The 27,469-nt window shown below is 48.0% G+C and overlaps 11 protein-coding genes across 11 annotated transcripts; 5 read left to right on the forward strand and 6 right to left on the reverse strand.

The window, feature by feature from the left end:
- Window positions 1-46: 46 nt before the first annotated feature.
- On the reverse strand, window positions 47-1,467 carry F9C07_2280836 (RAVE subunit 2/Rogdi). Its single transcript, XM_041294646.2, has 4 exons — window positions 1,224-1,467; window positions 935-1,120; window positions 554-859; window positions 47-495 (listed from the first exon to the last, which is right to left on the reverse strand). The coding sequence occupies exons 1-4, from the start codon at window positions 1,287-1,289 to the stop codon at window positions 115-117; spliced, it is 939 nt and encodes a 312-aa protein (XP_041150228.1). The 5' UTR covers window positions 1,290-1,467; the 3' UTR covers window positions 47-114.
- A 640-nt stretch (window positions 1,468-2,107) lies between these two features.
- F9C07_5664 (uncharacterized protein) lies at window positions 2,108-2,548 on the forward strand (the record flags this gene model as incomplete). Its single annotated transcript, XM_041287177.1, has 1 exon — window positions 2,108-2,548. The coding sequence occupies one exon, from the start codon at window positions 2,108-2,110 to the stop codon at window positions 2,546-2,548; it is 441 nt and encodes a 146-aa protein (XP_041150229.1).
- Window positions 2,549-2,700: 152 nt separating this feature from the next.
- Window positions 2,701-3,848, reverse strand: F9C07_1853888 (cytochrome P450). Its single transcript, XM_071508449.1, has 4 exons — window positions 3,492-3,848; window positions 3,298-3,408; window positions 3,080-3,246; window positions 2,701-2,994 (listed from the first exon to the last, which is right to left on the reverse strand). Exons 1-4 carry the CDS (start codon window positions 3,546-3,548, stop codon window positions 2,853-2,855), a joined length of 477 nt encoding a protein of 158 aa, XP_071366973.1. The 5' UTR covers window positions 3,549-3,848; the 3' UTR covers window positions 2,701-2,852.
- A 1,724-nt stretch (window positions 3,849-5,572) lies between these two features.
- Window positions 5,573-7,242, forward strand: F9C07_2280838 (SUR7/PalI family-domain-containing protein). Its single transcript, XM_041294634.2, has 4 exons — window positions 5,573-5,894; window positions 5,954-6,251; window positions 6,315-6,497; window positions 6,563-7,242. Exons 1-4 carry the CDS (start codon window positions 5,882-5,884, stop codon window positions 6,807-6,809), a joined length of 741 nt encoding a protein of 246 aa, XP_041150230.1. The 5' UTR covers window positions 5,573-5,881; the 3' UTR covers window positions 6,810-7,242.
- On the reverse strand, window positions 7,243-9,752 carry F9C07_2280839 (Hsp70 protein-domain-containing protein). Its single transcript, XM_041294647.2, has 5 exons — window positions 9,470-9,752; window positions 9,337-9,373; window positions 9,150-9,276; window positions 8,313-9,084; window positions 7,243-8,238 (listed from the first exon to the last, which is right to left on the reverse strand). The coding sequence occupies exons 1-5, from the start codon at window positions 9,557-9,559 to the stop codon at window positions 7,570-7,572; spliced, it is 1,695 nt and encodes a 564-aa protein (XP_041150231.1). The 5' UTR covers window positions 9,560-9,752; the 3' UTR covers window positions 7,243-7,569.
- F9C07_2280840 (UDP-glucose,glyco protein glucosyltransferase) lies at window positions 9,753-18,961 on the reverse strand. Its single transcript, XM_041294648.2, has 5 exons — window positions 18,556-18,961; window positions 18,129-18,482; window positions 17,235-18,066; window positions 16,920-17,180; window positions 9,753-16,864 (listed from the first exon to the last, which is right to left on the reverse strand). Exons 1-5 carry the CDS (start codon window positions 18,699-18,701, stop codon window positions 13,994-13,996), a joined length of 4,464 nt encoding a protein of 1,487 aa, XP_041150234.1. The 5' UTR covers window positions 18,702-18,961; the 3' UTR covers window positions 9,753-13,993.
- F9C07_5667 (putative exosome complex exonuclease Rrp40) lies at window positions 10,133-10,951 on the forward strand (the record flags this gene model as incomplete). The annotated part of the gene is made up of 1 exon (XM_041287178.1): window positions 10,133-10,951. The coding sequence occupies one exon, from the start codon at window positions 10,133-10,135 to the stop codon at window positions 10,949-10,951; it is 819 nt and encodes a 272-aa protein (XP_041150232.1).
- Window positions 11,189-13,719, forward strand: F9C07_1854843 (MYB DNA-binding domain protein). Its single transcript, XM_041287179.2, has 2 exons — window positions 11,189-11,408; window positions 11,484-13,719. Exons 1-2 carry the CDS (start codon window positions 11,357-11,359, stop codon window positions 13,442-13,444), a joined length of 2,013 nt encoding a protein of 670 aa, XP_041150233.2. The 5' UTR covers window positions 11,189-11,356; the 3' UTR covers window positions 13,445-13,719.
- A 249-nt stretch (window positions 18,962-19,210) lies between the features above and the next one.
- F9C07_2280841 (uncharacterized protein) lies at window positions 19,211-21,509 on the forward strand. Its single transcript, XM_041287180.2, has 2 exons — window positions 19,211-19,453; window positions 19,511-21,509. The coding sequence occupies exon 2, from the start codon at window positions 19,833-19,835 to the stop codon at window positions 21,318-21,320; it is 1,488 nt and encodes a 495-aa protein (XP_041150235.2). The 5' UTR covers window positions 19,211-19,453; window positions 19,511-19,832; the 3' UTR covers window positions 21,321-21,509.
- A 405-nt stretch (window positions 21,510-21,914) lies between these two features.
- On the reverse strand, window positions 21,915-23,317 carry F9C07_5671 (uncharacterized protein; the record flags this gene model as incomplete). Its single annotated transcript, XM_041294649.1, has 2 exons — window positions 21,915-22,664; window positions 22,718-23,317. The coding sequence occupies 2 exons, from the start codon at window positions 23,315-23,317 to the stop codon at window positions 21,915-21,917; spliced, it is 1,350 nt and encodes a 449-aa protein (XP_041150236.1).
- Window positions 23,318-25,352: 2,035 nt separating this feature from the next.
- Window positions 25,353-25,582, reverse strand: F9C07_5672 (uncharacterized protein; the record flags this gene model as incomplete). The annotated part of the gene is made up of 2 exons (XM_071511378.1): window positions 25,353-25,483; window positions 25,533-25,582. 2 exons carry the CDS (start codon window positions 25,580-25,582, stop codon window positions 25,357-25,359), a joined length of 177 nt encoding a protein of 58 aa, XP_071366974.1. The 3' UTR covers window positions 25,353-25,356.
- Between the last annotated feature and the right edge of the window lie 1,887 nt (window positions 25,583-27,469).

Here is a 27,469-nt window from a genome sequence, read left to right on the forward strand (position 1 = left end):
CTCATAGTATGTGCATTATCTTAAAGGACATGAGATTATGCAGAAGTATATAATGATATGTAAATGTATTTGAATGATATAAAACAGTATGTACAATTTAGAGCCTTTCCAAGTCTATTCCTCGCTATCGGTATCTTCGTTGCCCATAAGCACTTTCAATGCAGAAATCCATTTCATCACTTCGTGTTGCAAAGCAGTCAACTTCGCCATGACTGCCATCAGGCTCGGGTCCTGACTCTCCACGCGAATCTTTTCCCTTACTTTGACCTCGTCTCCCTTCCATGTGAAAACATCTCCAACTTCATCATGCCCACGGTGTCGAGTTCCAAACAAACGGTCGCGCAAATTGAACCCAGTCAAAGAAATGTCGGTGGCAAAAGCTGTTGGAGTATGTGTGGGTGTGCTAGACTCGAGCGTCCTTAGATACAAGACGAGAGCAGAGTCGGCGATGGATAGATGGAACGAAAGGTTTAGCGGCAACGGTGGATCAAACATCTTCGCAGTTATGTTAGTCACCAATAAAGGGGACAAAAGAACGAGGCGCCGAACATACATCCTCAAGCGCACTTGTCTCCCACCACTTGCCCCTGACTTGATCACTCTCGCCCTTCAACATCTGGCGAGCCTCAGACAGAGTTTCATATAATAAGCGCAGCTGTCCATATATGAAACTTGCATTGAGCGGGTCGCCAGTCCAAGTGCTGACATCCACCACATCGAGACTCTGGTTGACCAAGTTCCTCACCGAAACCAACTGATGTAGCACAAGCTCTGGAGCACCGGGCGAGTTCGACAAGCATAAGCGAGTCGTTGGGGAGCCACGCGCAGGAGCAAGGGAACCAAGGCGTAGTTGAATATCCTAGCGCACGACGATACCTGATCAGTCTAATCGGTTCGTCCGAGAAATAGGAGAATGCAAGCGCGAACAACATACGCCTTTCACGATTTTCGTTCCGACCCTTGTTACGAAGCCTTTCACGATCTCTGATCGTACAGAGGAGATAACCAATGTTGAGCCTGGCTCTTTAGGGGCAAGAAGCGCAGCGCATTCATGCAGGCCTTCCCTTAGGGAGGCGAGTGAGTCTTGCAGAGAACGCAGTAACCATTCTAATTCCCTAGCCTGTGTCGGAGCTAAAAGTCAACAACAGAGGTATACTATACACGCGATGCTTTAACCCTTGAAAAGCCAAATGAAACTCGTAGGCATCTGGGGAGAAGTATACCAATGCACTATCAGCTTCCCGTTCCAGCTGCTGCGGAGGTAGTGGCGGGTAAACCCAAGTAGCCATTCTGGCGAAGCGAGTCCACTAGTTCGGGAGTTGTGCTGTTTAGTCAAGGTATCGAAATTTTGTTACTATCCCAGGATTAAGAAAAAGGTAGAAATCTAACAGGGAAGACTGTTCAGGCAGATGGTTGCTGTTGCGCTATTGCTTCAGCTCTTGTGACGTTTGCGGATGGAAACGTACTAGCGTGGATCTAATCTATCACCTGCATATTTACGTAATGTAAATAATGCGTCGGGATCTTACCATGTTCTTGTACTAGGATGCACTCAAGTCTACTTATCCCATAGTTCTATCTGGTATTGTGACAGATCTTTCGTATGCCAGAGAAATGTATGGTAGGGGAACCAAGGCCAAAATTTTCACTTTCTTTGCCCTTAATCAAAGCCATCAGCTATAGCCTACCCATACCCATCTATTCGGTGTAGCGCCTCACACACACACAAATATATATATACATATATATCTTTTCCAGCGTTTTGCTTTTCAAGTTTCATTCCACCGCGAACGCCGTCCAGCGAAGGCTTATAAATAACATACCAATTGTTCATACGCTATTTAGATATTCTAATAGTGAGCAAGGCTTTAGGCGCTGAGTGTTGATGGACTATCCTTTGTTTCGAAGCTATCCAGACCGTTCTTCCGCAGCCATCTTCATCTCATACAAAGCCTGTATGAACACGAACCGTACAAAAGGTTGGTGATGGGCTCTCCACTGACAGGTGCGACTACTAATATTGACATGACTAATGTAGAGGTAGAGATATTGCCGCACTGTACAAGAATATTGTAGTGAGTCAAGTTGTATTTAACCTCCTATCGACATGGCCTATCAACTTTCCGTGTCAATATCCGGCCCGGGGACCTCCGAGCGTGCTCATTGGGGGTTGGTTATCCATAAACCACCAAGTCGAGTCGGAGACCTCCTACATGTTAGAGTCATCGATGAAAATACCAACCTGTTTGCATTTGAAAATCGTTCCGGGCATGTCATAGATGATCAAAACGCATGGGGACTGGCCAAGATAACAATGCTGGATGATTTGCAGCGTGCTAAGGCAATTTCAATATTGTTTAATGAGAGGCCACCAAGCAATGGGGGAAAGGACTGTCAGGATTGGGTGCTGGATGCATTGGTTTCATTGGAGGTCGAAGAATTGGTTCCGGATGGAACGACACAGACATGGACATCAAGGACGGGCAAGCAGACAAAGGCTATCCAGCACGAGGTTGGTGTGAACTGGGAAGCTCTGAATGGGAGATAATAGATGAGCGCTATACGGGAAATATATCCTCATTCACCGGTCTACTACATCCCACAGCTCGTATTCTGTCCAGAAAAAAAAAGGAGTAAAAGCTGGAAAGTAACTCATCCCACTTCTAATTCATACTAATGCGCTACTACATTGATCTTAGGCATGCCGTACAAGTTTGACCTGAAATAACTCAGTCTAGAAAATTGGTAAATTAGTGAAAGTTAAAGGGGGAAAAAGACAATTCAGTGCTCAAACACAAACAGTTTAAGCTTCCATGACATGTTCCATGTGTACTCCTGCAGGATTATAGCTGTTATGCCTCTATGACCATTTTTGGGACTATGATGAAGTGATCCCTATATGGCTCGACATAATCGAGTGTAGTATCGACCAGGCTCAGATCAAATCGGCGCACCAAGGTGGCGAGTGTAAGAAAGAGTTTCGCGCAGGCAAGACTAATATATAGGTAGCATGGTTAGTATCTCCATAAATTTGCGCAAATCAGGACTATGGAAGAAAAGATGGGGTGAGTACACGTACTTTATACCTAGGCATTGGCGGTTTCCTCTGGAAAATGGTACAAGCACCGACTCAAGGGATTTTCTTTCTTCGGCCATACCCAGCCGTCTTTCTGGGTTGAATGTGTGCGGATCCGGAAAATGCTGAGTATCCATATGGACAAAGTATACTGACTGACTCACTGGTGTCTGGCAAAGTATTAGTTATGGTCACTATATGGGGCACTGTACTACACCTACACCAGGAGGTATAATGTGTCCTTTGTAGTTCAATGCTTCGAAAGGGGCGACTCGTGGAAAATGAGTGGGTACGCCAAAGGAGAGCCGAAGGCCTTCTTGTATTACTGCCCGCTTCGTGGAATCAGCAAGTAAACTATTTGTCGAAGCAATATAATAAAAAAAGAAGAAAGGGAGGCAGAATCCTATAGTCATACTAGTAGTGGCAGAGTCTCGAGCTCGGGTAGATTAGGAACATGATTTGACTGTGGCATCACATGCCTGTAGTCCTAGCATCTCCTGTACTTTGATCACCCTGGGTGCTGGTAGAAAGATCTTCTGCATCACGTTTGAAGGAATGCACCTACTCCTTGGCATGTTGAAAGGAATGAATCTGAAAAAGTGACAGAACGATGCAAACGGCTGTGTCGCATTTTAATCTCGTTCAGTGTCCTATATCTTTCAAAGAACAGTGACCTTTACTGTATGCATAATTTGAGATGATGTCCCCACTTAATGCTGAAAAGGCTATAGAGAGATTGATGACACTTTGTTCCTCTTGGGCCTTTCCAAAATGCTGCATTGAGTCGTCATTCTCCCCTGAATAAGCGGCTGCATATTTGAAACTGATCATTTAAAGTAGTACTTGCTCAATATCTTACGGCGAAGCTGATGATGGTTGTGATCAACCTTTGAAACTATTGAATCCGGTACACCGAAGAAGCGAACAAAAGACGAAGATTTGTCTCTCTTATGAGAATCACCAGCCTATATCTCATTGTAAAAGGACGAATCTCGTATGTGAAGCTCGTTTGGCGTGATACGTACAATCGATCCTTTTGATTTGTCCGTCTCTCGCAGAAATCCTCAAACGTCTCACAGATAAATTTTACGATACATAGAAGACAGGAAATGGCATTTGTGGCATTTGAAGAACCATGCTTGGCAAAGTGAACACTTCCATGATATTAAAATATGTCGTGGGCCCATGGTCCCCTTTATTGATAATGGCTTCAAAATGTTGTCGGCTATTCTGAAAGCGCTAGGAAATAAATAGCTCGGCAAGCTGTAGGATAAAGCTCCCTGCGAGAAGGAATGGGCTCGATGAACACAATTCTGCGTACATTCATTGTATACATGAACAAGATAAGAAGTAACCCAAGCTCTACTTATGTTTGAAATGTCAGCTGGGATGTAGAGATACTTGTCTGACATATGTCCAGCGTATCTTCAAATGTTTTGCCGAGGCGTTGGTATAGCTCGCTTCCAATGCTGCAGGCGATATTAGCGGATTTTCTCTTGAAAGCTACACAGTAGTACACCATCCATAAGTAAATCGGCAGACACTTGAATGATTATAGCAAGCAGAAGCCACGCTGCTGTGAAATTGGAGGAATGTGTAGGCGGAATTTCCTAGTTACCCTTGCTTGAGGACTTCTGTTTTCTCATCAGTTGGAAAGAGAAGGAAAGCCTTTCTCGGGAATTTCATGAACGAACATGTTGGGCATTGCCAAGTTTACCCAACAGCGGACCGGGTACAAGTGTTCAGCCACAAAAGGTCTGGATTGAAGTTAATATAAGCGCTAGGGACAGTAAAAGACAGGGATCGATCTCTGAGGAATATTCTAGGTCTCTGCTTCAAGTCAAACGTGAAAACCTCATGGCCGTTGGCGTCAATATATGATATCATGCAAATAAACCAGGAATATCTGGAAGTACTTTGAAGCTTCTGCAGGAACCGTCACACTTTACGCATGTTTAGATTTGCGCGTACATGCCGCTCCCATTTGTATGGAAGTTAGACGGTACCGGGGTATTCATGGAGGGGTGTATACGTGTCCCGAGATGCTTAACTGCACTGCAGCTAGTGGCGAATATACCCAAGTAGCTGATTGGGTTCATGAGAATGCAATCGGGTTCGTTATCCTCAAAACTTGGGTACTGTGATGTACCTAGTGGGCCAAAGAGGCACCGTATAAAGACAGTGACCAATATTTCACCTCGCCCTAAGGAGGCGTAGCCACTTGACCGGTTCGATAGGCAGAAGGGAGAAGAGATTGCAGCATTGACTTTTTGAGACCCACGTCAACCAGCGATCAACTCGAAAAAAATTGCAGCCTAATGGTAAACACAGGAAAGGTTGTCAGTCCAGGTGCAACGTCAGTTCACGAAATGTAGTTCGACAACGTCATGGACGTTAAGTTTAAGTTGCCTGAACGGGGTGGGCGTGGAGTAAAAATTGGGGCTAGCCGAGGATAGTTAGCGGGGCACGCTGCAACGATGACGTTGAGATCGAGTCGCATGAGTGCAACTTTCGCCAGTCAACCAACTACTATGATGCACTCTCATTATTATATCACTACTCTTCCCCGTGAACATGGGTCGCCGGGACTGCCGGAATTTCGCTTTAATACCTAAAGCCCTAGCTGTGTTCTCCCACTTTCATCGTCTTCGACTCCTCTTCCTTCCTTTTCGCCTTCAACTCTTCCCATTGTATACCCAAACTGGCCAGTTGAACATTTGGGATTGAACCATATTGATCAACACTTGCGTGGTTATACATACTCTATAAAATCCTGAGCCGGGTAGAAGGTCAGCTGCTTCAATCATGGCTTTCAGCAGTATGTTTCTCCCCCTACGGTCGCTCTAGGCGCAAAACCACTGACATGAACCCGCATAGGAGTAATGCTGGGCTTCCTAGGCCTATTCTTCACGGCCGGAGCTCTGCTACTAATGTTCCTGACCCTGCTCGGAGGAGCACGGAACTCGGTCCCTTTGAACGAAATCTACTTCCTCCAAGTCGACACAGGCAACATCCCAGGTGCACCATCTGTATCCCGATGGACATTCTGGAACATCTGCGCTGTCGGCGACAATGGGAAGAGCGATTGTGGAACCTCATACCCTGACTTCCCCTTTGATCCCCCGAGCCACCGCAACTTCGACACAACAACCAATATCCCTGCAGCCTTCATCGGGTAAGCAAAACACTCGATCAGACCGAATCGCGACGAATTGAATCCCTAACTAACCCTCCCCAGCACAAACCACTACTTCCTGACCTCCCGGTTCACATTCCCATTCCTTATTATCGCGCTTTTCTTCGGCGTTGTATCTCTCTTCACTGGATTCCTGGCCATGTGCACCCGTATCGGCAGCTACCTCTCATCCCTGATGGCATGGATTTCCTTGGTTTTCCAAATCATCACGACATCCCTGATGACGTAAGTTCGGTCATTGACTACATCAATCTCCCTATTAGAAAAAACCGTACTAATACCTATGTTAGCGCCGTCTTTGTCCAGGGTCGCAACAAGTTCAACGCCAACGGCCAAACCGCCCGCCTGGGCGCCAAGTCATTCGGCTTCATGTGGACTGCTGTAGCCTGTCTCCTCCTCGCTTGCATAATGTACTGCCTCGGAGGCTCCGTCGGCGGTAAAGAAACTGGGTACAGCGGTCGCGAGCACCGTCGTCGTGGTTTCTTCTCTTCCCAACGGTCCAATAGCGTCCGGAGCAACAAGGAGGCCAACCCATGAGTCAGCTAGCCATATAACCCCCGATTCTCTCGGTCTCTCTACGAGGGATAGATTCAGTGAACCATATATCTGGAATCGTGGATGGTGGGTGAGAAATCAAGATTATTATTAATAAGGGGTGCATTTCGACGCAGCCTCCAGCTTCGTTCATTATAAGTTTGGGGACGAGTGATGGACAAGTTGTCCAGAGCCCACCCTGTTTACCATAAAACATGTGCTTTTCTTTCGCTCGGTTTTTATAATATGGTGGCCTATTTCACGGAGTCCCATGATCTTTATTTGTTTTTCCTTGCTTTTTTATGGATGGTTGGATGGTGTATGTGGTGCTTTACGATATCTGATACTCTTTTGTTGTTACTACACGTACAAGGTATTAATTGTAATATAATTGATGTTTTATCGAAAATGGCCAAGCTTACATATCTATTTGAACTGTATTGTTTTAATCAGTAAGGAATCATATTTCTAGAGTCTAGGCCTCTCTATATACTTTTAAGAAACCATCATTGATACATTCATCATCGAACAGTCATTGCAAGACAGGACGCGTCTAAGACAGAAGGTCTCTCATATCCAGAATCTCTTCTCATAAACCGATCACGTTGAGACGGGATATGACGCGGTGGAGATAGACAGGAAGTGCATGATGTCTAATAAAATTTTGATGTTCTAATAAGTCCAGTGGGAAGGAGCAAAGCATTAACCGTGAGGTGCGTCTGAAGATAGGAAGGAAATAGGTTATGTACTACCGGTGAAAAGCTTAAGCAGCCTGCACAGCACCGCGAACGGCGTTCTGGCCGCCGACTTCGCGAGCGGTGATCTGCAGACCCAGGTCGGCGTTGACGTGGACCATCAGCTCGACCTTGCTGCCGGCCTTGACGCCCTTGACGGCAAGCTCGGCAATGGGCTTCTCAGTCTTCCAGACGATCTCACGGATCTCTTCCTCCTCATCCTCGTCAGAGTCGAAGTCGGAGTCGTCCTCATCTTCTTCAGTCTTGGGCTTCTCCTCCTTGGGCTTAGGCTCAGGCTTGGTGACCTTGATCTCGCGGACACCCTCGCAAACGCGAATGAAAACGTCGCCACCAGCCTTGGGGGCGTTGTACTGAGCGACACGACGAGCGGGGAGGGCGGTCTCAGTGTTCAGGAGAGGCTGGAACTCGACGGTCTCACCGGTGGTGAACTCGACACCAATGGCGTTCTTCAGGTGAGGAGTGGCAGTGACCATGGGGTGGATAGATTGCTCAATGTCCTCCTGCTCGAACTCCTGGATAAGAGAGGCCTGGATGGCGGCACCCCTGGGGGCCAGCTCAGAGGGGTTGATGGCGCCAGTGAAGGTCGAAGGGGCAAGGATCTTAGTCTTCTCGGAGAAGATGTTGCGGGCCAGCTGGGCGATCTTGGGAGTGTGAGAGGCACCACCAGCGAAGATAACCTAAACCTTAGTCAGAACTTATCTCTTATACTACCGTGGATCCTGAAAAAAAAAAAAAATCACAAGGGACTAACCTCGTCAATGTCCAAGACATCCAAACCAGCCTTCTGGATAACCTGCTCGATCAAGCCGGTGAACTGGGCGAAGGTCTTGCCGGAGAGAAGTTCGTAGCGAGTACGGTTGACAGTGGAGCCGAAATCAATGCCATCTGCGAGACTCTCAATGCTCAAGCTGGCGTTGGTACCCAAGCTCAAGGTCTTGCGAGCAGCCTCACCCTCAAGCTTCAACTTGGCGAGACCACGAGCGTTCTCGCGAGGATCGGTCTTGTGCTTCTTAATGAACTCCTTGGCGAAATGGTCGATGATGATCTTGTCCAACGAAGCTCCACCCAACTCGTAGTCATGAGCAGTTGCGAGGATACTGTACATGCCACCACGGCAAGCGAGAACAGCAGCGTCGGATCGGGTACCACCGAGGTCGGCGACGACAACAAGCTTGTCAGTAACAGTAGCCTCGGGCCTGGCATCGTAAGCCAGGGCAGCGGCAACAGGCTCATGGATGAGCTGGAGGACCTCAAGGCCAGCAGCCTTAGCGGAGGCGGTCAAAGCCTCGCGCTGAGCATCGGAGAAGTCAGTGGGGACAGTGATGACGGCGGCATTGACTTCCTTGCCCAGGTAGTCAGAGGCGGACTGCTTCAAACGACGGAGATGGCGGGTGGCAATCTCGGAGACGGTGACAGTGCTGGGGGTCTCGTTGGTAGAGTCCACAATGGAGAAAGCAACGGTAGACTCGTGAGGCTGAGGATGCGCCGAGTTATGGCATGGTGTGGCGTCTATCGACTTGAAGCTGTGGGGTATTCATGTCAGCGTTTGTCTCACATGAAGCAACATTTTTATACTAGGAAGACATACTCCTTGCCAAGGTAATCTCTGAAGTATGCGACAGTGTTCTGGGAGTTGCGGACCAACTGGGCCTTGGCTTGAGTACCGTGGTACTCCTCACCATCAATGTATGAAAGGACGGAAGGGATTTGACGATCTGTGTATCCGTTAGTTTGTGCTCTTAAGATTACCCGCCACCAAGCAGTAGTGGACTAACCTCCTTCTTCGTTGGCGATAACCTCCGGCTTGCCCTCCTATATATTGATAACCATTAGTACTACTTTCTTCTGCCTTAACAGTGATTCGAAGCCGTGAAAGTAAATCCGAGGTCTTGAATCAGGCTCACATACAGGGTTGATGCGGGCAATGGAACTGGAGGTGTTGCCAAAAGAGATACCGATAGCGAAACGCTCCGGGGCACCGTTTGTTCCGTCGCTCATTGTGAATTGTGTGTAGGGGGTTCTAGGGAAGAAAGAGGAAAAAGGGAAGGATTCAAGGTAGAGAGGAATGGAGAAAATGGAGATAGAAATCGGAACACAATTCGGGCTCCGCCTCGGAATGGCTGATTCTCTTCCTTCGTTTTCTGCCAGACGAAGAAAAAAAATTTTTGGTCTGTTTGACAAGAAGGCGGGCAGCTGTGGCTAGTGCTTATCGATAGCGCGGTGGCGGTGCGATCTAGACTAAGCCAAAATTGCATGTACAATAACTTGTACAGGTCATAGGAGCCGGCCCTTCCTCGCATTGAAAACATTACACAGAGTAGCTCTCAAGCATGGTTAATATAGATCTTAAAGTTATATTACTGAGTTATCTATACGTAACCACCAGTACTACCATTGCCTAGTCCACTGATATAATGGCGCAGAAACAATCTCTCACGTGAAGATAGCCGATAAGCAACGATTTGCGCTTTTCACAGCCAAGGGCGATCCTTCAAGTCTCCACCATCAGATCTCTTCAAAAGCAAAGACAAACCACCACAACAACCCGGCTGGTTGATTTACTCCCTCAAAATGGCGTCGCCATTAATTCTACTCCCAGGCGACGAAGTTCCCTCTGAATATCTACCATCCAACAATTCCGCTCCCTTGAGACTCGGAGCAGGTCTTCGTCTCCTGTCGCAACCATCGTCGAATCCCCCCAGCCATGTCATAACTGCCACGCAACCCGGGCTCCTCTCAACAGATAACAAAAGAAATGCCGTCTCTATCCTCTCTACCCCAAACCGTCGCTACCTCCCGACACCCGGCGATCTCGTGATAGCGCAAATCCACCACTCCAGTCCGGATTACTTCCATTGCATGATTACACCGCAAGCGCCCCAGGCGCTGCTGGGACAGCTTTCATTTGAAGGTGCGACGAAGAAGACACGGCCGATGTTGAAACAGGGTGATCTGGTTTATGCTCGTGTGTTGTCGACTGGTCTGGGCGCTGGCGCGGAGGTTGAGCTTACGTGTGTCAATCCGGCGACGGGACGGGCTGATGGAGGATTGGGTCCGTTGACTGGGGGTATGGTTTTTGATGTGTCGACAGGGTTGGCGGCTCGGTTGATAAAGGCGAGCTCCTCGTCGGCGGAGCAACAGGATGGTGTGGCAGGGTTGGTGGTCTTGGATGAACTGGGCAAGAAGTTGGAGAAGGCCGGTGGATTTGAGATCGCTGTGGGGAGGAATGGCAAGGTTTGGGTGGATTGTGCCAATGGAGGCGATTATGCTGTTAAGGCGACGGTCGCAATCGGGCGATGCCTGAGTACCATCGATGAGCATGAACTGAGCTCGACAGATCAGAGGAAACTGGTGACCAGGATATTACGAGAAATGAAGATAGAATCGTGACGTGTCTTTGTATGTTCCATATTATCTTTTTATTATACAACATCTCTTGTTGATGGTGTTATTCCTCATGTACTACTAGTAGTTTACGACGCTGAGCGCAATCCCAAAGCATACCCAAAGGAATGTTTATATTAAACAAGGAAAATAAAGAGAGAAGGCTTGACCGCTAAATTTCTAAAGCTTGGGCGCGGAAAAGACCGCAACAGTTCGCCCCGTCTTGCTCTCAACTTTAGTGTGTCCCTCGGCCGGAACTTTTTTTTTTTCCCTCTTTTTTAATTTTTTTTCTAATTGACTCTGACTTTTTTTAAACATTGTTCCTGTCAATTTTAACTACATTCTTACCTCTGCCTACAACCTCCTTTCACCAGATCCAGGCGATCCATTTCCCCCCCTTCCTCCCACCCCATGGGTAACGGGTCTTCTAAAAAGGCCGAAGATGGCATCCGCGACCACACGCGTAAGTTTACCAGAGGATGCCGGCGCGAAAAGCTCAGACCCTTGAATGATACCTGACATTGGACCTCGATCGTAGAAGGAGACGGGTCAGATCTCACGCCAAGTCGCCCGAAAACTTTGAAAGCCAAGAAAATGGAAACATCGAAGGGGCAGTCCGACGATGCAGTTACGCCGAAACGAAAACGAAAAGCCAGCAAACATGGCAAGCCGGCTGTCGCGACATTATCACCCCCAGTCGAAGAGGAACCTAGACCTTCGAAGCGCAAGAAGCTCACTGACTCGCCTACGGATAACACTGAGGATGGTCGCAATACAGAGAAAGCATCTACCACCGTAACTGATAATTCCCCGGTGAAAGCTCAAGTCAATGGTAGCCCTTCGATCGAGACTTCGAATGACGCAACTATACAGCAGGGGACTGTTAAGAAAGGAAAGAGAAAGCAAGTGGGGAAAGGGCTTACAGGCTTTTTCTCGCAAGACGAAGTTCAGGCGCTGGAAAACTTCAAGATTGAGTTCTGTAACTCCCATGGTCTTTCGTCGCATGCGTTTGATGCGATGGTTCAACACTCCGAACGAGAGAAGGGCATTGAATTCCCTTGTGATTCGTCTATTACCATGAAACCTGAGTTCTGGAAGACTATTTACAAGATTCTTCCTGACCGGGATAGGAGATCAGTGTACCGCTTCATGAGGCGACACTTCCAGAACTCTGACGTGAAGCCTCATCATTGGACTCACGAACAAGACGAAGAACTCATTCAGCTCGTTGCACGGTATGGCTTCAAATTTGCCCAGATAGCTAAAGAGTTAGGCCGGAGTGACGACGACGTTGTCCAAAGATGGAAGAACCGCTTGGAGCATAGGACTACGATGAACCGAGGCGCATGGTCGGAGGAGGAAATTCGCTCGCTACAGAATGCCTTGCAGGCTGTATGGAAAAACTTGAAGGAAAAGGGCCATGACGTAGGCCGAGATATCTATGAGATGGACGAGACGCTCATATCCTGGGGACATATTAGCAATAAACTAAAAAATTGTCGTTCCAGACAGCAATGTGCAGATAAATGGCGCAAGGCCAGGAAAAAGGTTCAGCAACTGCGCGACAAAGGGAACCCGGATGCTGTTTTTGACCCCGTCAAAGAGTCCAAGAAGAACAGACGCAAGTCGCGGACGGGCACTCCTTCGTCCTCACAAACTCCACAGACCCTCCACAAAAGCGCTGAATACGTTCATTCAGATGATTCAGACGATGAAGCCGCGCACCAGGATGGAAAGACGGGGGAATCGGGCAAAGCATCTATAAAGGAATCCACCTCTAACGATAAATCCTCATCTCCCGACTCCGAATCAGAATCAACGGACGACTCACGCTCTGGTGATACGACTGAAGATGTGAAGTCTAACGCAAAGCGGAGCGAACGCCCCAAGATCAAAGACCAGTTACAAGCTACAGAGCCCAAGAAGAGCACAAAGACTACCCCTCAAAAGAGAAAACAATCAACGTCATCATCCTCCGCATCAGATTCTGAAGGTAGCGACTCGAGCACAGGTTCCGATGTTCCCGCCCATCCACAAACATCGACGAACGGCATGTCGAAGACATCACCAGTGGCCCCAAAGAATAAGGACAAGGTCGAAAAGAGTTCATCTGAAGACGACTCAAGCGATTCATCCGATGACGGAAGTAGTGAAAGTGACGGGGAATCCGATGAGAGTGAAAGCGATGTAACCAGCTCCAGTGGCAACGAGAAAGGAAAGTCGCCGAAGAAGACTTCAAACAACATCAAGCAACAACCCAAGAAATCCTCGTCAGAAGAGTCTTCATCGGCGGATGAAAGTGAAAGCGACGATTCCGACTCGGCCGAATCAGAATCCGAGTCAACCCCAGCAGTGCCCAAGCCCAGCAAGTCTAAGAAAAAGAGCACGAAGGAAGCAGGCGCCATGAAACGACGCCGTGTAGCAGAACTCTCCTCAACCTCTACTTCGGCTCGTTCATCTGTTTCCCGCGATATAAAAATGGAGGTTACTAGCGACTAGCCATTGTCGGAGTCTATCGACAAAAGGACAGAAGAACGGGAAATCACAGTGTGAGGTATATGTATAAGGGATTTGCTGACGAATGATGAACAAACAAATGTTTGCACAAGTTTTGTCTAAGCGTTGGTGAAATGGATCATAATTGTGTTGTTGGGCGATGAAGTTCTTGCTATTTATTTTTCTAAAAAGTTGTGTTTTCTTTTATTCATATACCCCATCATCCACATGTATAGTTCAGAACAAAGAATGACTTCGGACTCGAAAATGCATCTGCGATTCGTAAATGTGTAGATGTCCGTTTGAGCCGAGCAAGTTTCCGAGGCTTTCGATCCAAGCCTTGATACCTTAGCTTTGAAAGAATTGATCTATCGTCGACCTAGGCTATGTCTCCTATCTACTAAATTTTACCTATCCACGCACAGGTTCGGCGCTCAACCTCTGTTCGAGCACTCATTCACACCTCGAACACCCAAGTCGATATACCATATAATTCAGCGCAAATCATATATCTATTGAAATACGAGATAAAACACATAATATAATGTAAACCTACAGCTCATCCTTCGTCCATACCCCATCATCTTCATCTCCCTCATCGTCAGGTTGTGCCTCCTCACTTTGTTGCTGCTCAAGAGCAACCTTCTCCACCAACGCAGCAATCTCCTCATCATACTCAGTCCACTCGGGAACCTGCCGTCTAGCCCTATCAAGCTTAGGCTCCTTAGTCTGCGGGTTATTACATAGATCAATCGTTCTCGCCTGACCCAAAGACTCATCGGAGCACCATGTCTCACACCACAGCCACTCCTGCGGCAGACTCTTGATCGGGATTTGATGTTGCATGTGATTCGGCAGGTCCTGGTCAAGATTACTCAAACTGTTGGGATCAGCAGAGAGCATCTGGTATTGACCACGGAGACGGTCGCCGGCAGCCAGAGCACGGAATCTGCTTAAGTCGACCACGTAAAGGGCCGAAATGTGATAAGGCTGGCCGCGGAGGAAGTTCTTCCAGTAACCCTGTTTCCAGAAACGGAAGCCTTCCATTTCATGGCGCGAATCGCACATGGGTGTGAAGCCGTAAGGAGCGCCTTCGAGATCTAGGTTGACGAGGTCGTACATGTCTGTGCGAACGACTTGGTCTGCGTCGACGAAGATGACCTTGTCCAGGGAAAGGGGGAAGAGAACGTCTAGGAAGAGGATTTTGTAGCCCCAGATTTCGCGCTGTTTTTCGCGCTGGGCACGGAGCCAATGTGGCCATTTGAAGGTGACCATTTCATAGGAGAAGCCGTATTCTTTGGCTAGGTGGGGGAGGAAAGACTTGAAGGAGGGAGAGAGGAATTGTTCAATGAACCAGAATTTGACGGAATGTTTGGTGTTCCGCATCACTGATACCATCATGATATTTAACATTCGTTCGTATAGATGGCCGCTTGCCACTGAAAAGATGTTAATGTCGGCTTGCTTTTCGGTGGTGCTAAGCTTAGAGCCGGCTCCAACGCTCGACAGGATGCCGGAGGCAAAGTTGAGCCCCTTAGAGACGTAGTCCATGGCAGATCCGGGCTTAGGATTTGTGTCTAGAACATCTTCGGACTCATGACCCTTCTTGCGCGACAAGCGAGGGAAAAGGGTTTTGCCTTGGAAGGAAAGGAGCGCTACTTCATTATTCTCATCTCCGAGTTGCGGAGCATAACCCATGCCACCAACGCTGTCGAGCTTAAATATACGTTCGCTGCGGCCCGGTTTTAGATTAATCTGCCACAGTCCTGGCTGTGCCTTGAATTGGAAGTAACCCAAGTTGGCCATGATGATGGTGTCAGAAAAATATGGGTTCTCCTGGGTACCAAGAGCTAACTGAACTCCCCTTGGTGGAGTCTTTGTAGTCAAGTCCCGCGAATGGCCTTCTATCAAAATATGCTCCAATGCATAGATAGCATCAACATCAGATCCTGCCTTCAAGGTACTCAACTTGATGTTATCAAGATCATGAACGGAGTCCTGGGGAGCTACAAGCCAAGACGATGGGACATCCATGCCCAAGGTAAGCAGTGCCTCAACTGGCACACCCGAGAAAGAGGCACCAGGTCTCAATACAGCTCCGTCACCGGCAAAAGAGGGTTCCGGGTCCAAGACATAGCGGTAGAAACGCTTAATTGGAAGCTCCTGTATTTCCTCCCGGGCGTTCAAGAAAAGTCTAAGCCTGACGCTTGCCAATTCTGAAAGTACCTTCAAGATCGGTAGCCATCTTTGGGCCACTTCAGACGTCGGGTCAATAGAAGCGACAATTGTGATCGCCGCATCTTCAGAGTTAGAGACGGTCACGACCGAGTGCGAATCGTTCCACTTATCAAAGAGGTTCATTCGGACGTCCGGAGTCGATTCGAAAATACCCTCCGGGACATCAGAGATAGTAGAGAGAGTCGCTAGAGAGGTTAGTTTAGCAAAAGCCAAAGGTCCAGAAAGCTTTGAGTCAATCTCGAGCTCCTTGGCGGCCTCCGAAACAGGACCTATGCGCTTCGTGAGCTCATATCTCAAGAGCTGGTCAAAATCATCTGGCACCACTGTATAATCATTCGGTATAGGCCCAACTGCTCTGCCATTGATAACAACACCGCTCGCTCCGGGAGCAAAGCCAAGCTCGCCAGCCAATGGCTGTTGTAATGCCCAAAATCGGGCAATCTCTGCTTCTTTATGGGCTGGCAGAGAGACACCAGAAGACCCAATATCCGCCAGGACCTGTGTGACATCCACGTTTTGGCTTTCCTTCAGCAATTGATAGACAGCTATGGATCCACTTGCGGTAGGTACATGGGCCGGGTTGTGAAGGAAGAGGATCTCAACTTCATCATGCTTTTGCCGGCTTTCCAACGCTGCAGTGAGCAGTTTGGTACCGCTTTCGGAATCAAAATCACCAACAACAATCATTTGAATGCTGTCGAGAGCGTTGTCTTTGTTAGAGGCAATGCGCGGGAGCACACCCAAACCTCCTTTCTGCGACGCCGACACCTTAGCCAGATCAACAACCCGGATATCCTTTGGATCCTCCGGGATCACCCAGGGGTTGCGACGATCGAAGGCCTGGGAAAGGAAGAACTTTGGTAGCCATGCGTCTTCCTCAAAAGCATTATCCATGATCCCTTGCTGGAGTGACTGCAGGTCTTTGCCTACCCTGTTGCTCATCTCTTGCACCCAATTATCATCCCGGACTATTGGGACGCCGTTGATGAATATCAACGATGATCCACCTGTGATCCTGAGACGATTCTGATAGTTAACTGTTCGAGACACTATCTCATCGAGCTCTTCATGTTTCAGAACCTCTTCAAGCGACAAGGCACTTCTATCAGCGCGGACTTTCCGCTCCTTGGTTGCAGCTTGGAAGGAAGTTTTATCTGGAGATGCGATCTTGTTCGAAGACAAAGACTGGGGAGAGTTAGCGTCTGGCAAATGTGCAGCCTTTGGGGTTATTGGAGTTTACCTCCTCGAGATATTGAATCAAGCTCGCCAGACCGAAGGTCTCTTGGAGGTAATGTGCGACTTTAAGTTGAGCTGTAGATCCAGGAGAAGATGCAATAGGAACCAAGCCGAATCTCACAGGTATCTTTCTCTTTACAAACACCTGGATTGTCTTGACTACAAAGTTCATGTCTTCAGTATCAGTCAAGTCTACTGGGACAACGATGTTGTGCGCATCGCGGCGGACTGGCGGAAGTTGACCTGGGAATGTGGGCCGCAAGAACTAGCAACGATCAGCATGGATACCTAAAGTAGCACATCAGATAGAGTCGCTTACTGCCCCTAACTCGCTTGGCCAAGAGTCATATTTGGCATCCTTCTCAAGGTCGTTCAGCCATATGAGGACCTTACCACCCTCGGTTTCATCTCGGTAATTGTAACGTTGAGGTGCATCCTGTTCTAAAGACTCCCCAAGAAGCTTGTGGGACAGAAGATCTACAGCCTCCTGCGCAGAGATCCCTAGATCTCTGAATTTCTCTATTAATTTTCTTTCACGGCGCAAATGGTCCAGGAGAGAGTATGCATCAATTTTCCGAGGATCCATTTGGACCCCGTTAATCCACATAACGTTAACTCCAGATGGGAGCATTCCTAATCGACTAGAGCGGATGTCTTGCAAGAGCTTGGTAGTGGCATTGTGAGCTGCTATTTTGGCGGAGTATTTTGGGAAATCCTGCGAGAGCTTCACAAGTGTATCCAGAGGATTGGCACTATCCATCACGTAGCTAACAGTGTTCACACCAAGCCGTGATACTTCAGACGAGGAGAGTGGCCGAAGATCATCTGGGGCGTCCCCTTCTATATCGCCTGCCTTGTTGGCCTCCCCATTGCTGGGTTCTTTCTGTCCAGCATCTCGGTCGTCAATCACAATATAGTCGGTTCGCTTTAATGCAAGTTCAACACCATAGCCGGAAACAAAAAGTGGTCGAGCGCTCCAGTGCTGAGGTGGCCGATATCGTACTCGGTATGAAATCTGTCCTTCTTTTACCAAAGCACTCAGCGTCTGGTGGAAGTCCTTGAACATTGGCGATGCCACATCCGCGTACAAGACGGCCGGAGGCAACGACATATCACCCAGGACTCTATCAAACGGGAGTTCTCGCGGGTGCCTGGAAAAGATAACAGGTTAGTGTATCGCCCGGTTTCCCATCCTCAGAAGAGTGCCACCCACAAGTCTCCAGAAACATCCTGCTGAGCACGCTCCATGGTCGAGGAGCAGTACTGTTTGCCATCTGAGTGTACCCATACCGGACAAGCTGCGTCCTGCGCTGCCATCAAAGAATGTTGTACGGAAGCATTATAATATTGATAGTGGGCTGCGATTCGGGGGCTTGCCGAGCGAATTGCCAAGGAGAGTTTAAACGATGAAAGGCTTTCAGGAGTTCTCAGGTGGCCATCCTCATGTATGACCTGTAAAAAACGATTATATACTTCTTTGTCGGTCACAGCATCATCGAAGGCTCCATCGGCGATACGGTCCAGCAGTGGGAAATAGGCAGTTGCGTTTTCTTCTGCGGCAGTTTCTCTATAATGGATAAGTCACTGCAATTGACTTAAAGTAATCTGAGAAAAGGAAGGCCCATGGGAAAATTGCTTACAGAAGCTCTATGAGATACGGTGCCGAGTCAAATGAAGCCTGTAAAGCAACATTGACTGATGGGCTTGCGTGTACGAGGCAGGTCAGCACAGCAGCGACAATTACAGAAAGTCGCCATGAAGCGACAGGACCAATGCCGGATATCATGTCTGCTGCTGCCTTCAGCACATCCGTGTATACAGAAATCGATTGATAGCGGTTTATCTGGCCACAAATTGAGCAGGTCTAATTATAGTCTCAAGTCAAAGCAAAGTAAGCATAACGGGCGAAGGAGGCAGGCAATATTTGAGGGATGCAACAGAGGATGAGATCTCATGCAACGATATTTCGATATGACATGGAGGAGATGCCGGATGATACAGACTGATCCCCGACTACCCGTCTAGAAAGGAGTGAAACAATGAATGGTCACCTCATGCGTTCTGGCCACTTCGGCGCCTTGATGGAGAGCTTCTACGGGAGGCGCAGCGGCCTCTTGCGCAGAACTTCCGTGTCTTCTTTCCCGGCCCCTTATTGGCTGCTCACATCCATGGGTCACCAGTGTGACAGCTCTTGCTCCTCATGCCCAGCGACCTGTGGATTAATACTAACTACTAGCCAACTATTCTTCTACGGAAACTTGTTCCAAGCTCCAAGTTCCAATGTACCTTTCCCTTTCCGGAACAGGACTAGCTCAGGGCCGATTTTTGCTCCGTGATTGATCCTGGAGCATAGGGCTTAGGCGGGGTAATCTACCTAGGTACAGCCCCTAATGCCCGCCAAGCGGGATATACTTCGAACAGCATGTCATAAAGTGTCTGAATGCAAGCCGAGAGTGACACATATCCTGGCTATATAGAGTTTCAGCTGATACAACCTCGGTCACTGAATTGCCTTTAGCCATGAATTTATTAATTGCGGTAATCTCATGTCGTACAGAGTTTGCGAAAACCAGTCCTAAATCCTCATAATATTAGAAATACTATATTCAAAAGATCTTCATATACTTTGAGTTGTATGAGGTTGAAAAGCTTCATTCTTGACGTTGATGTGAAGTTGCGAAATCGTGCGGCAGACAGCGATATTTATGTGGGAAGCAGTGACCGAGGTTACAACATACTAGGCAACTCTCTCCAGATGTGAGCAGCCTGGAGAAACGGGTAAGCGAGCAAAAGTGGACTTTACACCAAATATAATTGAGTTTTACCAGTATATTAACCATACAACCCAATTATCGTCAAAACATATTGTGTTCCTTATACAATTGAAACCTTTTTTAGCCTCATTCAACCCCTGCCCATGATGCCATCGTTGCTTGATCTCCCCTTGGAGCTCTTGATGCAGATCGTACAAGAAACGATCCCAGTGGGTTTTGAAGCCGCTACTCTCTCTTGTAAAGCCATGTTTGCCGCCAGCGCTCCGTTCCGGGCGCAATACACCACTCGACGGAAACGGTTTCGACACTTTAAATTTTCAACAAAAGTCGAAGAAAATTCAGAAGGAGAGGAGGAACCCAGCTTAGGCGACTATTGGGATGAGATTACCAAAGAAACGGGCATCAAGATTGTGACTACACGGGGGCTATTGGAACAAATTGCGCTGGATCCCCCTGTGGCGCAATACATACAATCCATTGATCTTCGAGGGCATGGAGATGTCGATGACGATGACGAGGTGATAGAGTCCCTGGAAGTCGGGGTACCTAGAACTCTAAGGGACTTGGTGCTTGCGTCGCCCTTTATTGAGGCCGGCGGGGGGGATACCAATGATTGGATTGGAGGAATCAAAGAGTCCACAATAGATGCAGACGTCTTTCTCCTAACCTTGCTACCACAAGTGCGAGAGGTAGCTTTACATCCACGCTGGGACGAAGCGGATCCTTCTAACGAACGTCTGTGGTCGGTACTCAGTCTGATCACACACCGGGCCAATCACCAGGAGGAATTTCCCAATGCTCCGTTGTCCAAGCTCTCCGTCCTGCAGCCTACCCGTGACATGGGCTATGAAGAGAGGTCCCGATTGACACCATTTGTACCATTACTAGCGATTAATTCTGTGTCCGAAGTCTACTTGGGTAGCTGCATCTTCAAGGATGATGGGTACACTGGATACGCCTTCGATCCAGTGGTGAAATGCTACAGCACAAACTTGCGGAAATTGTGTATAGAATCCTCTGTCGCTGGCCCAGAGGAGCTATCACAGCTACTATCGCGAATCCCAAACCTGGAGATCTTTGAGTTTTCTCATGAAACCAAGTGGCATGGCTGCGGTTATAACTGGAACGTTGGTGCATTTTTGGATACGGTGCAAAATATCTGTGCAAAGACACTCAAGGAATTGTCGGTCACAACTCTCACAGAGTGGTGTAATAGAGGGGCAACACTGGTGGATATGACTCGTTTTCAAAAGTTGGAAGTCCTTGATTTAGGCGTCGATATGCTGTGCGGCCCCGCGTATGATCCGTCGATGAGAGATTTAGAATGGGATGAAACTGAGTCGGTTGGAAATCCAGCCTGGCCCAGACTGATCGATATGTTGCCAGCGTCTCTTAAAAGGTTCAACTTGTATCTCGAGACCTTCGATGAGGATCATCTGAAATGCATCTCTCATTTAATTGAGGGTCTTTCAGATGCTCGGACCACAAAATTGCCTCATTTAAATAACATGAGCCTTTTTGTACGTATGGATTCTCCGAAAATTCCGGATATGGCACTTGAGGTTTTGAATGATGCGAAGAAAAGCGGGTTCTCAATCCTGAAGTTTGCTACATCTATCCCTCTTCTATAAACCCCTTCTTGATTATTGTATTCGGGACGCCCTCATGAAAACGATGGTGTTTCCCCTACAGACGGGGAAGCTTCAGTCGTATGCACTTTTAGACCTTGCTGTGATCATGTTGAAGACATGGAGACTACCCGTGCTCGCTCCTATACATGGGTTCGCAGATCTATTATCTACGGAAATGCAAATATGAGTTACACCAGTTCTAAGACGAACTAACAACAGATATCAATTCGTAAAATCATTATCATCTAGTAACATTCATCAAGGCTTTTCTCTAGCCATTTTATCTTTCGCTGCTGTTGTTGAGGTTCTCCTGTTCAACCCGGGAGAAATTCTTCCACCACGCTCAAAACTCCCAATGAAAAGATAACACGCCAATTCCTCTTGTATGCTGAAAGACTGACAAAGACGCCTGGAGCTAGCAATTGCGCCGCCAACCCGAAAGTAACAAGATATATCACAAAAAGACAAATCAAACGGCCAACTCCATTACAATCCCAATAGTAGAACATCAGCTTTTGTCTTTCCTGCTTTTTTGGTGAAGTTTAAAAAATGATGTCATAAGTGTACAATCAATCGAATCAAATTGAATCACAGTCAATGTGAGTCGTTGCTGGGCTGTTTGCTATGAGACCTTTTGCGGCTCGTAGCCTCCCAAATCAGACGTTTTCGTTTCTGGTCATCAATCTCAAAGAAAGATGAGTTATCAGGAGTGTGGCTGGGAATATTCTCCGGTCGCATAGCGAGGGCACTCGAGGACTTCATTTTCTTGAGGCTCTTGACCTTTCCAGCGTCGCTGAGTTTCCGCAGCTCTCGTGTTAGCCGCTCTAATGCGGAGCCACCCGTCTTCTGATGAGCTTCCTTCGGGGCGGGTGGCAAGGGTTTGTCCAGCATGTCTTCGGAGCCACTTCTGCTGTGAACAGACGGGGCGTGGAACTTATCTGCCGAGCCAAAGCTAATGCCTGAATCCACCTTCCGACGGGGCTGAGACTCCGCCTCTACAGTCACCTCGAGACTACTCTGATCATTGACCATGGCACAGTCATCGATGATTTCGTTGGTAAGCCGAAGGTACCGATCCAAGGCGTCTCGCACCAGCGGCCATCCCGTCTCCTCTCCCTCAGGTGCGCCCTGCGTGATGACCTTCTGGAGGATATCTTTTCCATTGGGCTTATCGAAGGCTGCAATGTACCGGAAGAATCCATCTCGTTGAGACTTGAGAATCTTAGCAGTCAACTGTGGCGTAGGGTTGACGGTTGCATCCGTAACGGGTGGGAATAGAGTGTTAAGCATGGCAATACAGTTGGCCTTGTTGTGTGGTTCAAGCAGCATCTCATTGATCAGGGTCTGAGGGAAATCATTAGTTACCTATTGAGGAAGAGATAAACATGGGGACATACCCAGCGGCGTAGGCCAATGTAGACCTGGGTATAGAGTGCCTCGGCCGTGCGGTTTTTGGCGCAGTTGGACTCGATCCAGGTCAAGACATTGGGCCATTTCTTTCCAAGCTCCGCCTTCTCCTTAAGATCGTCCGGCTTGACCTGTAAACGGTCCAGTGCCGCTTTCACCTCCTTCCTTCGACGAATCTCCAGATCTCTGAGATAATCAAGACCGGTCAACGCCTGAGGAAAGTCAACGTCACCCAGCTCCGGAGTGAAGCAGCGACGCAGAAAGGAGGTCACAAAGCTGGGAGGCAGAGAGCATGGCTGTGATGGCAATCGGGAGATTTGGTGGGTGAGCAATGCCCTAAAATCGGCGGCACGATCCAAGGGAGCGTCCTGGGACGATACAGAGGACTTCGGAGAGTGGGACGGGCGCTCGCAAAAAGCTGTCTCGGGAGCACGGTTGGCGGGTGGCGGCTGTCTCGTTGGGTTGCAGTTTAATGCATACATAGTGCGCAATGGAAGCTCGTAAGAGCCAGGGTAACGAAGACAATGGTCAAAGATCCAGGTCAAGGCGGATCCATCAGGGGCATCCAGGTGTTCTTGTGAATGCGCCATGATGTGTAATAGATGGAGGAAAAAAGCAAGTGAGACGAGTCACAATGGTATGAAGGTGAAAGAAATGTAGGTTGCGATGAGGAACTATGAGGGTAGCTAAGTATAAAAAGGGAAGCCAAGCATCCAAACTGGCGAGAATCGAATGGAAGGGGATAAGCTTAGGGATAGGAAGGTGCTTGTACGACGTGACGGGATGCAGTCAAGTACCGTACACAGACTATCTCAAAGTTGACTGGAGCTGTCCGCGAGAAGGACGACTGACATTACTCGTGTGTAACGTATGTTCTTATCGCACGAATATGCAGAGTTGACAGAGTTAAGACGGTACCGACACTCCTTAACTAGGGGAGCGAGCGCTTTATCCCTTGGGTCTTGATTGTGGTGGTGCGCGTGAGGGGCAACGTTCCTGCGGGAGTCCACCAGTGGAACCCGTTCTGTCGCCTGTGCTGAGTTGAAGTAGACGGAGCTGCCTCTCAAATTCTCTTTGTCCTGTTTGGACGATTTTGCTTTCGCAAGGGCCACAGATTGAAAAGGAGGAAGGAGATTGAAGAGTTAAAAAAAAAAAAAAGTAAAAACAAAGATTGGATAGGTTATCAATAACCTAAATGGAGAGAACGGAAGGATAAGTATGGCTTAGGTTACACGGTAAGCCAATAGTTTAAAGTCCCCGGATAGGGTTGCCGGCCAAGCAAAACCAACGCAATGGAATATGAACTATCAATCGGAACCGAGGCACTGCACGGTATTTTTTTTTTTGTTTGGTTTGGGTTGATGGTTGGTTGGCTGGTGGACACGAAGACAGGAAGAGACACAAGAAGATGGGAGCTAAGACAGAATTAAAAACAGAAATGAATGTGTGTAGGATAGAGAGAGGTGAGAGCGAATGATTGAAGGTCCAAACGAAGGAGCGTTTCGTCCAGAGGAAGGAAAGAAACTGAGAGAAAGAGAGAGGAGAGAAAGTGGGCAAGGAAAGGGTAATAAAAAACCAAAGACACCGGGAGAGGGGAAGCAATCACAAATTTAATAAGATGATAAAATATTATTTGATGTGAAGGAAAAGAGGAGAACCAAGAGAGTGGAGACTGGATCAGGTACAGTCAGTCAATTCTCGGTTCTGGACTCTTAAACGGTTGCGTCTAACAGCGATCCAAAAGTACAAGTTTCCATTGACCCTTTACCTAATCAATGCATAGCGTCCAGTGTCCATCCACTTGCACTCCGGAGGATCGATCGACTGCCAGTTCCAGTTCCACGGATACTGCCCGTGTCTTTGGTAAAATAGTACCAATCACCGACTCGAGAACTACGTTTTGTTTTCCTTTTTGTTTCTTATTTTATGTCACCTCGAGTCCACTTCGACTAAAACATAACAACAATACTCTTATTGCCCTATGCTCAATTGCCCTGAACTTGAAAGAAGATAAAAATAAATCACACGTGTACTTAGAGTAATCGGAGGCAAACAAGAAGAGAAGAAAAAAAAAAAAAGAAAAATTCAGCCATCCCACCCTTTCCTAAAATCGCCACAGACATAGACACAGACACAGACACGCATACTGAGCACCACTAACGCAGTTGATCTGTCGGAAGCTGGGATGTCCGTCAGACTCCGTTTCGAAAAGTTTCGAGGACTCCGCGTAACAGCTTCCGGCCCCAGTCGGCTGGGTATTGACCGTTCGGAATGCGGACCCGTTTTTAGTGAAAAAACTAAAATTAAGTATGGCAAGAACTGAAGGGAGGGAGACCAACGCCCGATAATTGGGGCGGGAGAGAAACTAGGAGTCCATAGTGCAGGAATTTGAGTTCATGCGCGTTGGTGTGGCTGAGGATGGGGGTGGATGGATATGTATGTACAGTCAACCCAAACAATGAAATCTCTGCCGTCATTTGTTCCCGAGGACCGACTAAAATGATCGATCATACAGGAGGTTTTTTTTTTTGCTTCTTTTGTCGGGCATTCGACCGGACTATTTGATGATTCAATCATCGTGCTTGGTGTGGATGATGCCAATCGGCGTGTAAGGGGCGGATGAGATCATTCAATGAATTGAGATACTTGCCTTTTCCTTACTCTTTCCTCCTCCTCGTTTACCTGTCTTCTTTTCTCTTTCTCTCTGTCTGTCTTGCCTGACAACCTCGGTGGGTCGGTCGGGACGCGCAATCTGACTGACATCCCGCGGGCCACTAACGATCTTCTCCATGCGAAATATGAAACATTCTTGACAAAGTCGATTCGGTATGCTCGCTCCCCATGAGATACGACATCGAGAGGGCACACACAGTATCCTCTGCTAACTACTCAGGCCATGGTGACTAATGGGGAGCAGTACAGATGACCAAAACTCGACGTGTATCAAATGCTTCGTAGTAAGGTTACCTTCAATGTTCGACTTCAGTGACGCTATTCTATGTGAAACAATCTAAAACCCGGACCCAGGGTCTTTGCTCTTCCCACGTTTTTTTTAGTCCGGGCCACCTTCTAATTGGGGGCTGTTAGCTTGATTGGAAAATGGGGGATCCTCTTGCAATCATTTCATTCGCAGCCCGACCGGGGGGGGGTCGCCGACATCGTCCATGCTCAGGAGTTCTCTGAGACGTACGCAGTACTCAACATGATTTCAATGCACGGTGAACGGGCGGGAGCGAAATCCTTGGTACATACATACATACAGTACTCCGTCCCATGGATTGCTTACCCTGCCGAAGAGAATATCCGTGACATGACAGGGTAAAACAGCCAACTAGTCTCACACGTGACCTAGCCGCGTCCAATGGTCGTAGCAACTTCCCTCGCGTAGGTCAAACATGCATCCCGATTAGGTGAGATGGTACCCACCACGCTCACGTGTTTGGCTCAGTGTCACCGTCCAGAAGAACGGTAGCATCCATTCAAAAGCAACTATAGAATAACTAAAGGAGTAGTACCCTGATAGTCTCATAAATCCGCAATTATGATCCAAGACATCCTGGAAGCCTGAACCTGTACACCCCGACCGCACCCAATCAATCGGACGTTCCTGACAGCTATCATCTCATCTCATCACATTGACAATCAATCAATGGGTACAGCAAAAAGCAAGCAACTTGTATGTTATGCGCGCTGGACAAGGGGTCGCTCACTTTTAAGCAGCGCTGCTGCAGACAATAGAGACTCGGTTCGCGAGTCGTTCTCAAGATCATATCGGTCCCTGCTCCAACCCCCACCTAGTCAATGTGCTTGTGTCAGGCCAAGCACAGGCAGACAAAATCTAGACTGCGCTACTGCATCGGGAGCACACCGAGGAGCGATCAGTTGAAGACCGTCGTACGGTCATAGTTGACTTGTACCATGACCTATGTGGGCTAGATGAATTTGTTACCCTTCAGGATGGGGAGCGTTAAGCTAACGTGCCAATCGTCCATGATGCCCAAGTGGATTCTAAAGCAGTTGAAAATCCTCGTGAACCTTACCGAAAGAGTCGTGGGAGACACAAAGCGCTATACCAATCAAGGCAAAGATCAATACGCTAAAGTCGCCCTTTCTTTCTCGCTGGGTATTCTATCGTAATTAACCAGGCTCGATAGGGGGAAACCGAGGATGATCGCCAGGCGCAGACCCGTCTTGCCGGTCTAGTTCTTTTGATCATCGTGAGCCGCAGGAAGCTGCCCAGCCGAGTTCAGGCAAAGAGTAAAAGCAAACGTGAACGAGAAAAAGTCAAGAAAAGGCAATCGATGGCCCGGGAAATGATGTCAGTGGCATTGGATAAAACATACATTATGATCGACCACAAAGCTTACAGCGAAACAACAGTGGGGGTAATGATATTTTCATCACGCTCTTTTTCCAGGAGAACCCTCTCAAGCAGATGTGCGGCACACCGGCAAGGGATATCCCAAACCTTTCCGATGTCCTCTAACTATCCCTTTCTCTTTAACTCAACACAACCCTAGGCTCTGCCGTTCTATAGGATGTGGCTGTGTGGATCAACTCGGACTTGGTGAGCGCTTCCGAACAGTTATTCAAACCCGCCCGATATCCCCTTTCACGGCTCTGCCAACGTATCGGCTTACGACTTCGTTTACGGGTAATTCGGTCACCGAGCTAGCACCCGTAGCGACCGAGTAGACTGGGCATAGTCAAAGTAATACTAGTTATGACCACTGCGGTGGGAA

Source organism: Aspergillus flavus, chromosome 7 (genome assembly GCF_009017415.1).
Source record: "Aspergillus flavus chromosome 7, complete sequence".
Classification (NCBI taxonomy): Eukaryota; Fungi; Ascomycota; class Eurotiomycetes; order Eurotiales; family Aspergillaceae; genus Aspergillus; species Aspergillus flavus.